Source organism: Coregonus clupeaformis, chromosome 33 (assembly GCF_020615455.1).
Source record: "Coregonus clupeaformis isolate EN_2021a chromosome 33, ASM2061545v1, whole genome shotgun sequence".
NCBI classification, from domain to species: domain Eukaryota; kingdom Metazoa; phylum Chordata; class Actinopteri; order Salmoniformes; family Salmonidae; genus Coregonus; species Coregonus clupeaformis.
In genome coordinates, this window is record NC_059224.1 from 18,857,548 (window position 1) to 18,871,104 (window position 13,557).

Below are 13,557 nucleotides of genomic sequence, written 5' to 3' on the forward strand. Positions count from 1 at the left end.
GAGATAGAAGTCAGGAAGTCAGAGAGGGTCACTAAACGCTGCGGCACATTCAGTCAGTAAACGTGTGGGAGGAACACAGTGGCACATAACACACAGGCAACACACCACAGCAAGACACTACAAAACACTGCACTCAGACACACTGCAGAAGACCTCGAGGGAAAACGGTGACATAAAACACAACAAGGAACATTGAGGAGTTGTAAGAGATTCTTGCTATCTAAAGTTACCTCTACAACAATAGCATTTGATGTCTGCAACTAAAGCTCTTGTCTACTATAAGTACTTCAAACAAGCCACAGCTTCAAACCAAAAACGCATTGCTACAGTAGGAATCAAAGACTCCAGAACATTCTACCAGTGCTACTGTAAGTTCACATAGACCTCATATGAATAAAGACCCTTAAGTCTACGTTAAAGACATCAAATACTTCCTAGATCTGTCATTTGTAGGTACTGCCGTGTGATACACTGATACAGATGAAAAGACCCCACAACACAACACCATCACAATGCTGTTTGATGTGCCGCCAACCTGTTGCATTGTGGGTATGATCAAAGGTGGCCCATGAAAGCATAACGGCCCCACGCTGGCACAGAATGAGCTTGGTTGCATCCCAACACAAAACTAACAAAATGAATGAACGAAATAAACAAAAGCCTAAACAAATAAACATTCTCATCCCTGCCTCGGTTTCCTCCGCTTTGCGAGGGAATAAATGTTGTGTAAGTGTGCAAATGAGGAGTATGCATATTTCAATAGCTTAAACAAATAAAGATAATTTACATACAATTACATACATATATGTGTCAGTGTGCTTGTGTTGATTAATTCATGACTGTGACCTCTAAAGGGATAATGCCGTTATGTCTCACACAAAACGCCCAGGTGTTGTGGTATTGTGGATGAAAAGACTAATGTTTCCATCAGTTAAATTCAAGGGAAATTTCTGAACATATTATTATAGGTCTCCGAACACTTGAAGTGGCCATAGTGTTAAAAAAAAAACACACTGTTCCTCGAAATGGTAACTAACCCATTCATCACAACTGGGTGTGTGTTCCACATTGGATGTGTTTATTGGCAGCATGCAACAAGACAAATGGGAGGTGATTTATATGAACCCCTGCAAAACAAGCTGGCTACAGCCGGGTAGAGATGACATAGTAACTGGGGTCCTGTGTGTTTCAGTTGGTAGAGCATGGCGCTTGCAATGCCAGGGATGTGGGTTTGATTCCCATGGGGAACCAGTACGCAAATGTATGCACTGGCTGCGTCCCCTCTGACTTCAAAATGCCCGAGTTCGCTCCCCTCCTCAAGAAGCCAAAACTTGACTCCTCTGATGTGAAAAACTACAGACCGTGTCCCTTCTTTCCAAAACACTTGAGCGTGCCGTCTCTGACCAACTCTCTTGCTATCTCTCTCAGAAGAATATTCTTGACCCTAACCAGTCAGGCTTCAAGACAGGTCACTCAACAGAGACTGCTCTTCTCTGCAAATGTCACGGAGGCGCTCTGCACTGCCAAAGCTAACTCCTTCTCCTCTGACACCATGAACCATCAGATCCTCCTCTCCACTCTCAGGGCTGGGCGTCTCAGGCTCTGCACACTCTTGGATTGCATCCTACCTGGCAGGCTGCTCCTACCAGGTGACATGGAGAGGATCTGTGTCTGCACCACGTACTCTCACTACTGGTGTCCTCCAGGGCTCAGTTCTAAGCCCTCTACTCATCTCTCTATACACTAAGTCACTCTGCATTATCATATCCTCACATGGTCTCTCATTTCCTTGCTATGCAGATGACACTCAACTACTTTTCTCCTTCCCCCCTTCTGACACCCAGGTGGCAACATGCATCTCTGCGTGCCTGGCAGATATCTCAGCTTGGATGTCGGCCCACCACCTCAAGCTCAACCTTGACAAGACGGAGCTGTTCTTCCTCCCGGGAAAGGCCTACCCTCTCCAAGACCTCTCCATCACGGTTGACAACTCCACGGTGTCCCCCTCCCAGAGTGCAAAGAACCTTCATGTGACCCTGGACAACACCCTGTCATTCTCTGCAAACATTTAAGCAGTGAATCACTCCTGCAGGTTTATGCTCTACAACATCCTAGAGTATGACCCTACCTAACACAGGAAGTGGCACAGGTCATAATCCAGGCACTTGTCATCTCCTGTCTGGACTACTGCAACTCGCTGTTGGCTGGGCTCCCGCTTGTGCCATCAAACCCCTGCAACTGATCCAGAACGCTGCAGCCTGCCTGGTGTTCAACCTTCCCAAGTTCTCCCATGTCACCCCGCTCCTCCGCACACTCCTCTGGCTTCCAGTTGAAGCTCGCATCCACTACAAGACCATGGTACTTGCCTATGGAGCAGCAAGAGGAGATGCCCCTCCCTACACCCTAACCCGAGCACGCCGTTCTCTCTTGGTCCTCCCACCCTTACTGGAGGGCACCTCCCACTCAGCCCAGTCCAAGCTCTATTCTGTCCTGGCAGCCCAATGGTGGAATCAGCTTCCTCCTGAAGCTCGGAGAGCAGAGTCCCTGCCCATCTTCCGAAAACATCTGAAACCCTACAAAGAGTATCTTAAATAATCACACAGCACCCCCAAACTGATTTTGCTGGTAGCTGCTTTATTGAGGAAAAATGTACTTACTATGACTGAGATATGTGGTTGTCCCACCTAGCTATCTTAAGATGAATGCACTAACTGTAAGTTGCTCTGGATAAGAGTGTCTGCTAAATTACTAAAATGTCAATGTAAACTGGTGTGTGTGTGTGTGTGTGTGTGTAAAACCCCTTTCTCCTCTTTCTCATCTATCACTTTATCATGGCAGCTCAGACCTGAAGACCGCACACACACACACACACAACTCCATCTCTCTCTTGTCCTTTGTCTATGCCAAATATTTCAGAAGAACAGAAGTCCTCCTTCCTAAACTGTACCGATGTTGGAATGTGGGATGACCTTTAAACCACATGTAATGCTAGCATTACAGACAGGGTCGTCTAAGTTGCACCATAGATGGCTAAACTACCCAGTCTTGATCTTCTGTTTGATATGTGCCTGTACTGTACAAGGCTCCAACTCTCATTAACTCTGACCCAAACCTATCTGACTGCTCAATAAGGTTAGGATTATGTATCTTAGCCTTCTGCTTCTCCCCTGATCTATTGTATGGTAGGCAATAAAACCATCTTAATGAATCTCCCACACACCAGATTCCACTAGCAATAAAACAATTTTAATTAAGAGTCTATTGACTGAAGGTATTTCTTGAGCTTTCTCCTACAGACACTTCAAAACCTTATTCCTTATGATTCATTTTTTCACTGTCTGTAAGTGTGGGTGTGAGGTGTGACCCAGGTGCGTTGCAGGATAGATAGTAGGCAGTAAGCAAGGATGGTGAAACAAGGATCTTTACTGGTGGTCCCGAAGCCAGGATACAAAATAACGGACTATAAACGAAAAAGAAAGGCGGAGCAAATAAGACCCCAAAAAACAGGCTGACAGCCAAAATACAAAATACTAACTTTGACTGAAATAATAAATAAACAGGGAGAACACTTCTCACGTACCTGTCCATACGTCCCGCGATCAGACACTGATTAGTACTGCATGGCATAGTGAAACTAGCAGAGAAAACTGAGCAAGGGAACACAGGGAAGTGAGGGCATAAATACACAGGTGAACAGGTAGACACAGGTGACACCAATAGGATCATGATTAGTCCAGACTGTGAGTGAGGAGGTGCCTAAGGTTGTCGGAGGATGACACCTAGTGGGTCGCTCCGGAACTGCAACCCCCTCCTGTAACAACTGTCTGTTTTGCCATTTATGAATGTGTTATTCAATGCGTTTCAAATAGCTAACTGATCCATGGTATGACCATCTTAAAACAGTTCCATATGTTAGCCTAGCAATAAAGCCATCTTAATGAATATCACACACACCAGATTCCACTACCTCTTACCGTCGACATCCAGCCCTTAGCCATTACATAATCATAAAACATAATAAGCTCTGTGATTGTAATTATTCTACATTAAATATAAAGACCCTTCTGGTGTGACATTGATTTAGAATGAAGGGCCGGTATGGAATGACTTCCTGTTTCATCATGGTGAAATATCATCACACATAGAATAAGAGATGATAATAAATGATGTTTATGATGTAATAATGCTGTAAATGCTAAACCATGCAAGACGGCACTGCTGCAACCCAAAGAGGAGAGACACTGCAACCCAAACAGCATGTGGTACCTTGAGTTCACACTGTTTTTGTCCTCCTCCTCCTTCTCCTCCCTGTAAGGAGCACCAACCCAGACAGGTTATTACAATGGCATCAATGCCCATTGACATCATCAGAGTGGTTCCATGAGGTCATCATTGTCCCCCCTCAGGAGAATGGAGGTTCTCATGGTGAGAGACTCACTCAAATACATCCAAATAAGTGGCTGATGTATGGTTCCACATATACACGCACAAACACAAACACAAACACACACACACACACACACACACACACACACACACACACACACACACAAACACTTAACATGTGTTATGATAATGGATTAGGGGACCTAGCCAGGCAAACCAGCCAATAGGAAATCAATACCACCTACACCTTATTAGCCCACACATTATTCATCAGAAAGCACAATAACACACCACATTGAGTACGGTTACAAGAATACGATTATTGTGGATAATCAGATTAATATAATAGTTAGTAAAAAAAAAAATCATGCTTTAAAAGAAAAACGATTTACCTAATAATCCTGTTTCCATGGACACACTCATCTCAAATCAGGCTACCTGATGAGACGTTTGATAATTGCAGATAATCGCTAATCAAAGTAAACGTTCTACCACAGTGACCATGTTATTTTTGCAAAGGCTATTTGATTCTGAGTTCGGACATACAAAGTTTGTATGTGAAAACCATTTCTAAGACGCATACTTTCAGTTCTTCCGAACTCACTTCCCTCGCGCATAAGAGGGAGGCTTGCCATACACATTGCACATGCACAGATCAAACACACCACTGGAACTGTTTACATGTAAGGGATAATCAACGAAGGGCTATGCGTTCTACGGAAAATAATGAATGACGTGGAAGGTGTGTTCTATAACCTTCCATGGAGTTGCATTATTTTCCAGAGAACGCATAGCCCTTCGTTGATTATTCCTTTTATACCATGGCTATAATTTAACATATTTGCCGCTAGAAATTGAATTCTGCCGTGCTGATATATGGTGCATTATAGGGAAATAATGCATGCTCTAGAATTCCCTTCAAAAGCCAATCAGAAATGAGTATTCAACAATGCCATGATATACACTACCGTTCAAAAGTTTGGGGTCACTTAGAAATGTTAATGTTGTTCGCTCAAGCGATCAGATCTCATTCAGCAATACAAGGCTATAATACTAAAGATACTCTAAATAAGATTTCCCTATACGCAGATGATATTCTCCTCTATGTAACAGAACCCCAAGCTAGTATTCCAGCTATTCTTGAGGTGATTAATTTGTTTGGTACCTTCTCGGGATACAGAATAAATTGGAACAAGAGTGAATTAATGCCCATACGGTTGCAAAACACCTCCTGGCTAGAACATCTTCCAGTTAAGTTATCTTCCGAAAAATGTATCTACCTTGGAATTGTAGTTACCAAACAATACTCCTTACTATTTAAAGAGAATTTCCCTTCTCTGATGCAAAATCTCAAGGCAAACATACAGTTTTGGAGAACTCTCCCAATTTCTCTGCTCGGAAGAATTAATGCCATTAAAATGGTCTTCCTCCCACAACTGCTCTACCTATACCAGAACATCCCAGTATTCATACCTAAATCATTTCATAAACAACTGGACTCTATTATCAATCCTTTCATCTGGGATTATAAAACACACAGGATAGGTAAAAAAACACCTATGTAAATCCAAGATGGAAGGAGGATTGTCTCTCCCAAATTTTATATTTTACTATTGGGCCGCTAACCTCCGCTGTTACGTTTTTTGCTGGATGACGCAACCCCGCCATCCAGCTGGCTTAGCATGGAGCGGGAGGAGTGTCACCCCTTCTCTATTGGTGCTGTGATTTTGTCACCTGTTAATCTGGAGATGTCACTTTACCATAACAATCCTATTATACATAGCACAGTCCGAATCTGGAAGCAAATTAAAGTCCACTTTGAGCTTAGACCAATATCATTCATGCTCCCTGTTGCCAGGAATCCCTCCTTTGCCCCCTCTAACCTTGATAACTCCTTTGAGCGATGGGGAGAGTTGGGGATAAGTACCATAGGGGATTTATATATAGGAGGGACCTTTGCTTCCTTTGAAGCGCTGAGGGAAACTTATAACCTTCCCAGAAGTAACTTTTTCAGATACCTACAAATTAGAGACTATGTTAGAAAACACCTCCCAACATTTGAGAATGCTAAACCTTCCATGTTTGACGGATGCATAAAAATATGCCCCACCTCAGACAAACTGATATCTCGTCTATATGACGCTTTTCAATCTGTTAGCGCACCCTCTACAGATGCCATTAAGGCAAAATGGGAGGAAGAACTAGGGACTGATATTTCGGTGGCAGACTGGGAGGATAGCTTGGAGTATATCCACACCTGCTCCATTAACTCCAGACATCGTCTCATACAATTTAAGGTATTACACAGATTACACTATTCCAAAACTAAACTGCACAGGATATTTCCTGATACATCCCCTATGTGTGATAAATGTCAGGCTGAGCAGGGTACACTACTCCACTGCTTTGCCCTATGCTCTAGTCTGTATGGTTATTGGTGTGGAATATTTGGGGTCCTCTCTGAAGTTCTGGAGACTTCAATAGACCCAGACCCGCTTCTGATAATCCTGGGAGTGTCCGATTCCCTAAACGGATTAACCAACTCCCAAAAACAACTAATCTCTTACAGTCTCATTTCGGCAAAAAAATAATCTTGTTGTTTTGGAAAAGGAGGGAAGCGCCCTCTACCAAATTATGGCTCAGCGAAGTGGCAAAAACTGTACACTTAGAAAGAATTAGATATATTCTGAACAATAAATTATCAACATTTGATCAAATCTGGCAGCCTTTCCTCTCTTACCTGGACCAGTCGGCGCTGTGAATTTGTACTTTTTAACGCACTCTCAATTGTCATATTGTAATCTACCTTTGGGCAGCGTGTGCTGGCCCCGACACTCGAGCAGTCGGGAGGGGAATAGGGTGGAATAGGGGGGATAAAGGGGGGTATAAGTGGGGGGGTTACATCTACCCTTTTTCTTTCTACCTGTCCCTGTTCTGTATGTCGTGTTTTGTAATAGTTGTTTTGTGTCCAGAACTCTGGGTCTTGTTGTTCATGTCTGTTCTCTTATGTTTAGATAAGAACTGTACACATGTCTTTCATACCTATACACCATTCTTGTGTGTGTTCAATAAAAAAATATTTGAACAGAAATGTTAATGTTGTAAATGGCTATTGTAGCTGAAAACGGCTGATTTTTAATGGAATATCTACATAGGTGTACAGAGGCCCATTATCAGCAACCATCAGTCCTGTGTTCCAATGGCACGTTGTGTTTGCTAATCCAAGTTTTGTCATTTTAAAAGGCTAATTGATCATTTGAAACCCTTTTGCAATTATGTTAGCACAGCTGAAAACTGTTGTGCTGATTAAAGAAGCAATAAAACTGGCCTTCCTGAGACTAGTTGAGTATCTGGAGCATCAGCAATTGTGGGTTTGATTACAGGATCAAAATGGCCAGAAACAAATAACTTTCTTCTGAAATGAAGGCTATTCCATGCAATAAATTGCCAAGAAACTGAAGATCTCATACAACGCTGTCTACTACTCCCTTCACAGAACAGCGCAAACTGGCTCTAATCAGAATATAAAGAGGAGTGGGAGGCCCCGGTGCACAACTGAGCAAGAGGACAAATACATTAGAGTGTCTAGTTTGAGAAACAGACGCCTCACAGGTCCTCAACTGGCAGCTTCATTAAATAGTACCCGCAAAACACCAGTCTCAACGTCAACAGTGAAGAGGCGACTCCGGGATGCTGACCTTCTAGGCAGAGTTGCAAAGAAAAAGCCATATCTCAGACTGGCCAATAAAAAGAAAAGATTAAGATGGGCAAAATAACACAGACACTGGACAGAGGAAGATTGGAAAAAAGCGTTATGGACAGAATAATCGAAGTTTGAGGTGTTTGGATCACAAAGAAGAACATTTGTGAGACGCAGACCAAATGAAAAGATGCTGGAGGAGTGCTTGATGCCATCTGTCAAGAATGGTGGAGGCAATGTGATAGTCCGGGGGTGCTTTGGTGGTGGTAAAGTGGGAGATTTGTACAGGGTAAAAGGGATCTTGAAGAAGGAAGGCTATCACTCCATTTTGCAACGCCATGCCATACCCTGTGGATGGCACTTGATTGGAGCCAATTTCCTCCTACCACAGGACAATGACCCAAAGCACAGCTCCAAACTATGCAATAACTATTTAGGGAAGAAGCAGTCAGCTGGTATTCTGTCTATAATGGAGTGGCCAGCACAGTCACCGGATCTTAACCCTATTGAGCTGTTGTGGGAGTAGCTTGACCGTATGGTACGTAAGAAGTGCCCATCAAGCAAATCCAACTTGTGGGAGGTGCTTCAGGAAGCATGGGGTGAAATCTCTTCAGATTATCTCAACAAATTGACATCTAGAATGCCAAAGATCTGCAAGGCTGTAATTGCTGCAAATGGAGGATTCTTTGACGAAAGCAAAGTTTGAAGGACACAATTATTATTTCTATTAAAAATCATTATTTCTAACCTTGTCAATGATTACATTTCCTATGCATTTTGCTATATTTCCTATTCAAACTGATTTCATGTATGTTTTCATGGAACAAAAGGACATTTCTAAGTGACCCCAAACTTTTGAACGGTAGTGTAAGTCCTAATAATTTGAAAGACTGCTCAGAAAACCGGGTGTATTAATCGGCGTAAGCTTACTTCGATTTTGACCTTACGCCGATTAAGATAAGCAGAGTAAAGTGTTTACATGACTATTTCCATACTCGGCCTACTGCCATGATCAATGTTCAATTCATGTTCTATGTTTGAGCTGCTTTTGAAAGAAAAAGTTTAATTGAAAACATTATTGTCATTGTAGAATTCGATTTTCATAATAGCAAGGTATGACTAATGGTTTGGTTAGCCAAACTAGCAAGTCTGTTTATTTGGTTGCCAATGCAACTACTGTAGCTGTCTTGTAAACTTGTTAGCTACTTCCGTGGATGTTGAACACACTTCTAGCGGCAAATATGTTAAATTATAGCCATGGTATAAAAGGGATAATCAACGAAGGGCTATGCGTTCTATGGAAAATAATGCAACTCTGTGGAAGGTTATAGTTCCACCTTCCACATTGTTCATTATTTTCCATAGAACGCATAGCCCTTCGTTGATTATCCCTTACATAATTCAAAAGATTGTTTAGAAAATCAGGTGTATGCTTAATTTGATTTTGACCTTGCGTCGATTAACATGAGCAGAGTGAGGTGTTTACATGACTATTTCCAAACTCGGCCTACTGCCATAATGTTTAATTATTAGTGTGCATGTAAATGTACTCACTGAGAAAGCAGGCTAATAGTCATCAGCAGAAAGCACTGCCTGGAGGCTGAAACATACTGCTGTAACACATTCACTCCGTACTGACTGGCAGAGTATGGTGCCAGCTAGAGGAGTTTCTAGGTCTGTTTAAATGCATGGTGTGAAGATGATGATGATGATGATGATGATGATGATTATCATGTCTTCACTTTTGTTGTTATTAATGAGGATGATAATGATGATGAGGATTGTTCTAATTATGGTGTTGGTGTATTTTGAGCATAATGGCATATTTAATGACTTTGCTGACAATAATGATTTATTCGCTTTGATGTTGTTGTTATTGTTGTTGTTGTTGTTGTTAAACCTTGTTTGGAATTGGCCTGTATGGATAGGGCTAAATTGAAATGTTTTTACAGAAGAAATATGGAATGCATATGCATAACCATGGTAGCAATTAAAAGGGAACATTGTTGATTTTATGTGCATTTGACATTTACTGTACTTTTCACCGCATTTGTTGATAACGAAATCTGAAAATACTCTGGATACATTCAATAACATTATAAGAATATTCTTGGAAAATATGGGGTAGCTGCAAAATGACAAGGGTTTGAGTGAGACTATGTGCTGTTTCCAAGTGGCTACACACCTCTCCAAAGAGTGCACAGTTCCTAAGTAATTTCAACGCACTTTTATGACTCAAAGAAGAGTCTTCAACTATAAGGTGCTTCTTTTTTTTTTTTTTAGCTCTCCTAGCTGTGCCGTTGAGGAACTAGAGCAAGCACACTTGTAGTTGTTTTGTTTGATACACAACCCTGCATCCCCCCTTTACACAATTACTGTTGGTGTACGCAATAGAAAAACGGCCCATTATAAATCACAATCTGGGTGAGATGGGCATAATTTAAAAGCTTGTTCTATTGCCAACATGACTAGCTAAATGATAAACTACAATCTTACAGTGTTAGTCTTTCACAGTTATGCGTGTATTCATTTGAATGCCCCACAGCTAATTTTCTTCACAATAGACAAGCATAGGCTCATTCTGTTCAGGAAAACCCAGGGTATAACGCCATGTGATATTGTAACTGTACATCAAACATAGTGATCATAAATGTTAACACTGTATATGACATGGGTTTTATGATATGGAAATGTGAAGTGCACATTTGGACTCACGGGTGTTTGGCTTTCTTGTATGACATCAAAGCAGTATGTATTATATTCCTCAACGTCTAATCTTTCAAAATTAGCAGGAGGGTATGGGGGCAACTTCTTGTCGCGTGCGGTGATCAAGTTCAGAACGGCTGTCAGTCAAAACCCATACAGAGCTGTGAAGCGCAGAGCCTGAGCTCTGACATCATGTATAGCATGTTACTGTACAGCCACTGCATTAAAATTTTGGCTCTTATCAGCGTCCAAATCTTCCATTTTCAACCCGTATACGGGTACGAGTCTAATGGTCTACAGATGATGAAGATATGGTTCTAGCTATGGCATTGCTGCATGCAAGTTTATAATGATGCTGATTATGTTTCAGCTATACTAATGGAGTTGTCGACTCACTTCCTGAAAGTGGGAATTCCGTGGATGGATCGTCCAGGAGACACTCCGGATCCTGATCCATGGCTGTGTCCGGAAAGCAGGCTGTCTGTCTCAAACTGGAACGTTCCCTCTGGGTCGCCCGGAACGTCCAGGAATTCCCCGTCGCTCCACACCCCCACCGTCCCATCCATGGTCGTGTACTTGATGTCTATGGTAACACTAGTCTGGAATGGAATAGTCAACCAATGAATTAGTCAAAACAAACTAGAAACACACTATGTTCTTACAGCAAATGAACAACAGCTTATAAAGCCTTCATAGAGCATTGATAAGGCGTTCATAAGCAATACTCAAATTGCTTCCGGCTTTCTCATCAACTGAATACAGGACAAGGAAGTGTGGCATTGGAGTTTCGGTTGACAGCCACTGCCTTTGCTGTAAAAGCTCAATATTGGTTGACAAATTGGTTGACAGAGAGTTGTGGTCACTTGTGGCTCAAATCTATATTTTGTGTGTCAGTATGCACTTAGTTTGGTCTGAAAAGGAAGCAGTAGAGGCACTTCTAGACCTCACTGGACACTGAACTGATCTTTACTACAAACCAAGCGATTTATTTCACTGACAAAGACTGATGAGGAGGAAAATATACAAAGAATGTTCCCCTTTCCACCTCTCTCTCTCTCCCTCTCTCTCTCTCTCTCTCTCTCTCTCTCTCTCTCTCTCCACTCTCTCACTCTCTCTCCTTCTCCTCCCAACTCTCTCTCTCGCTGCCCTGTGACCACCCGGGAGCCAGTAAATCACTGCAGAGACAATAAAGTTAAAGGCATTACCATGGTAACCCGGTATCTTTCAGCAGGAGGCGATAAAAACACTTTCTGTTCAGTTAGAACTCTGTCGGCTGTCTTCCTCTTCTCTCCCTCATCAGGGACAGAGAGGGGTGCAGAGGGTGTGTGTGTGTGTGTGTGTGTGTGTGTGTGTGTGTGTGTGTGTGTGTGTGTGTGTGTGTGTGTGTGTGTGTGTGTGTGTGTGTGTGTGTGTGTGTGTGTGTGTGTGTGTGTGTGTGTGTGTGTGTGTGGGTGTGTGTGTGTGTGTGTGTGTGTGTGTGGGTACCCTTGAAAAAAGAAAGGAGAGCCGCACACTCTAGGAGCTCAGATGCAATAATTTAACATTTGGACAGCCAATGTGTCTTCATCAGGTATAATGAGTGTGAGTACCCCCCAGGTCATTCTGGCTACTGTGTGTGATATTATCTCAATAACAGAGAGTCAGCATTCACAACTCCACTAACACCATTCTCCTAAGCCCTGGGGTGATTTATACAGATGAGCTCTCACACTATTTCTAGTCGTTTCTCTATCCCCCTTTCTATATCTCCCTTGATCTCTCCATCCCTCGCTCCCTCTATCTTACTCTCTTTTTCATTCCCTTAGATACTGTTCTCTGAATATATGGCTATTGGATCAGTACTCATTTGAGATCCATGAAATATATATCTGTTTGTCTGTGTGTCTGTGCATCTGTGCGTCTGTGTGCTGTTCATAGATCAGTATGGAGGACTCCCACTCTTATGGATGAAGACCTGCAGACTGATGGGACCAGTGCTGGGGCTTACCCGTATGGCAGTGTTGTTGTCATCGATGAGTGTGTCTGTCACTTCCAGCTGCCCCTCCTCCGCCACCTTCTGTAGAACCATCCTGAAGGTTCCGATGACTCTGGAACAACAAAATCACAAGAACCATGAACAACCAAACTATAGTGGGATAGTGTGTTAGAACCCATTAGTGGATCAAAGCTATAGATCCTCCTCCAGCAGGACATGATGTAGGACTGTGTCTTGGCTAGAAACATTGGTATTGTCTGTTTGATGGGTCACAGAGAATCTCAGAACGCTTAGTGGATCACAGGTGAAGACAGACAGAAATGGACAGTGCACTGCACATATAATGAGCCTTCATCTCTTTAGTCTCTTTAACAGTGGGTTTTGGTGGGTTACATTGAATCAGTGTGATGGTGTTGTCCTCACACAGCTTGCACCGTCTTCCTCCCCACTACTTTATCTCTCTCTCCACCTTCTTGTTGACTATCTCATAATCCCATACAGTCTCTACCATCCACCATAAGTCTTTCTGGCTATTTCAGTCGTTCATCTCTCTGGCTCCTGTCTCTTCTCCCTCTGCCTGTGTGGTGTGTAGGCGAGTGGCTGTGTTTATGAGTGTGTGTGTGTGTGAGTGTGTGTGTGTTTGTGTGTGTGCATGCGTGCGCGCGTGCGTGTGTGGGCAGAGTGATGGAGATTGACTCTGAGAGGCAGGGATAGTGTGTCATTGTCGCAACCCGCTACAGCAACTAACCAGTAAAGACGAACAGGCTATGAGTAATCGGCTACTATTAAA

The 13,557-nt window shown here is 42.7% G+C and overlaps 1 protein-coding gene across 1 annotated transcript in view; it reads right to left on the reverse strand.

Annotated features, from left to right (window-relative positions):
• LOC121548745 (otoferlin) overlaps window positions 1-13,557 on the reverse strand; it is a 105,188-nt gene that overhangs the window by 56,391 nt on the left and 35,240 nt on the right. Inside the window, exons 4-5 of the mRNA XM_041860287.2 lie at window positions 12,780-12,879; window positions 11,189-11,391 (exon numbers count right to left, since the gene is read on the reverse strand). Of these exons, the coding sequence (XP_041716221.2) occupies window positions 11,189-11,391; window positions 12,780-12,879 (303 nt within the window). The remainder of the gene's footprint in view (window positions 1-11,188; window positions 11,392-12,779; window positions 12,880-13,557) is intronic.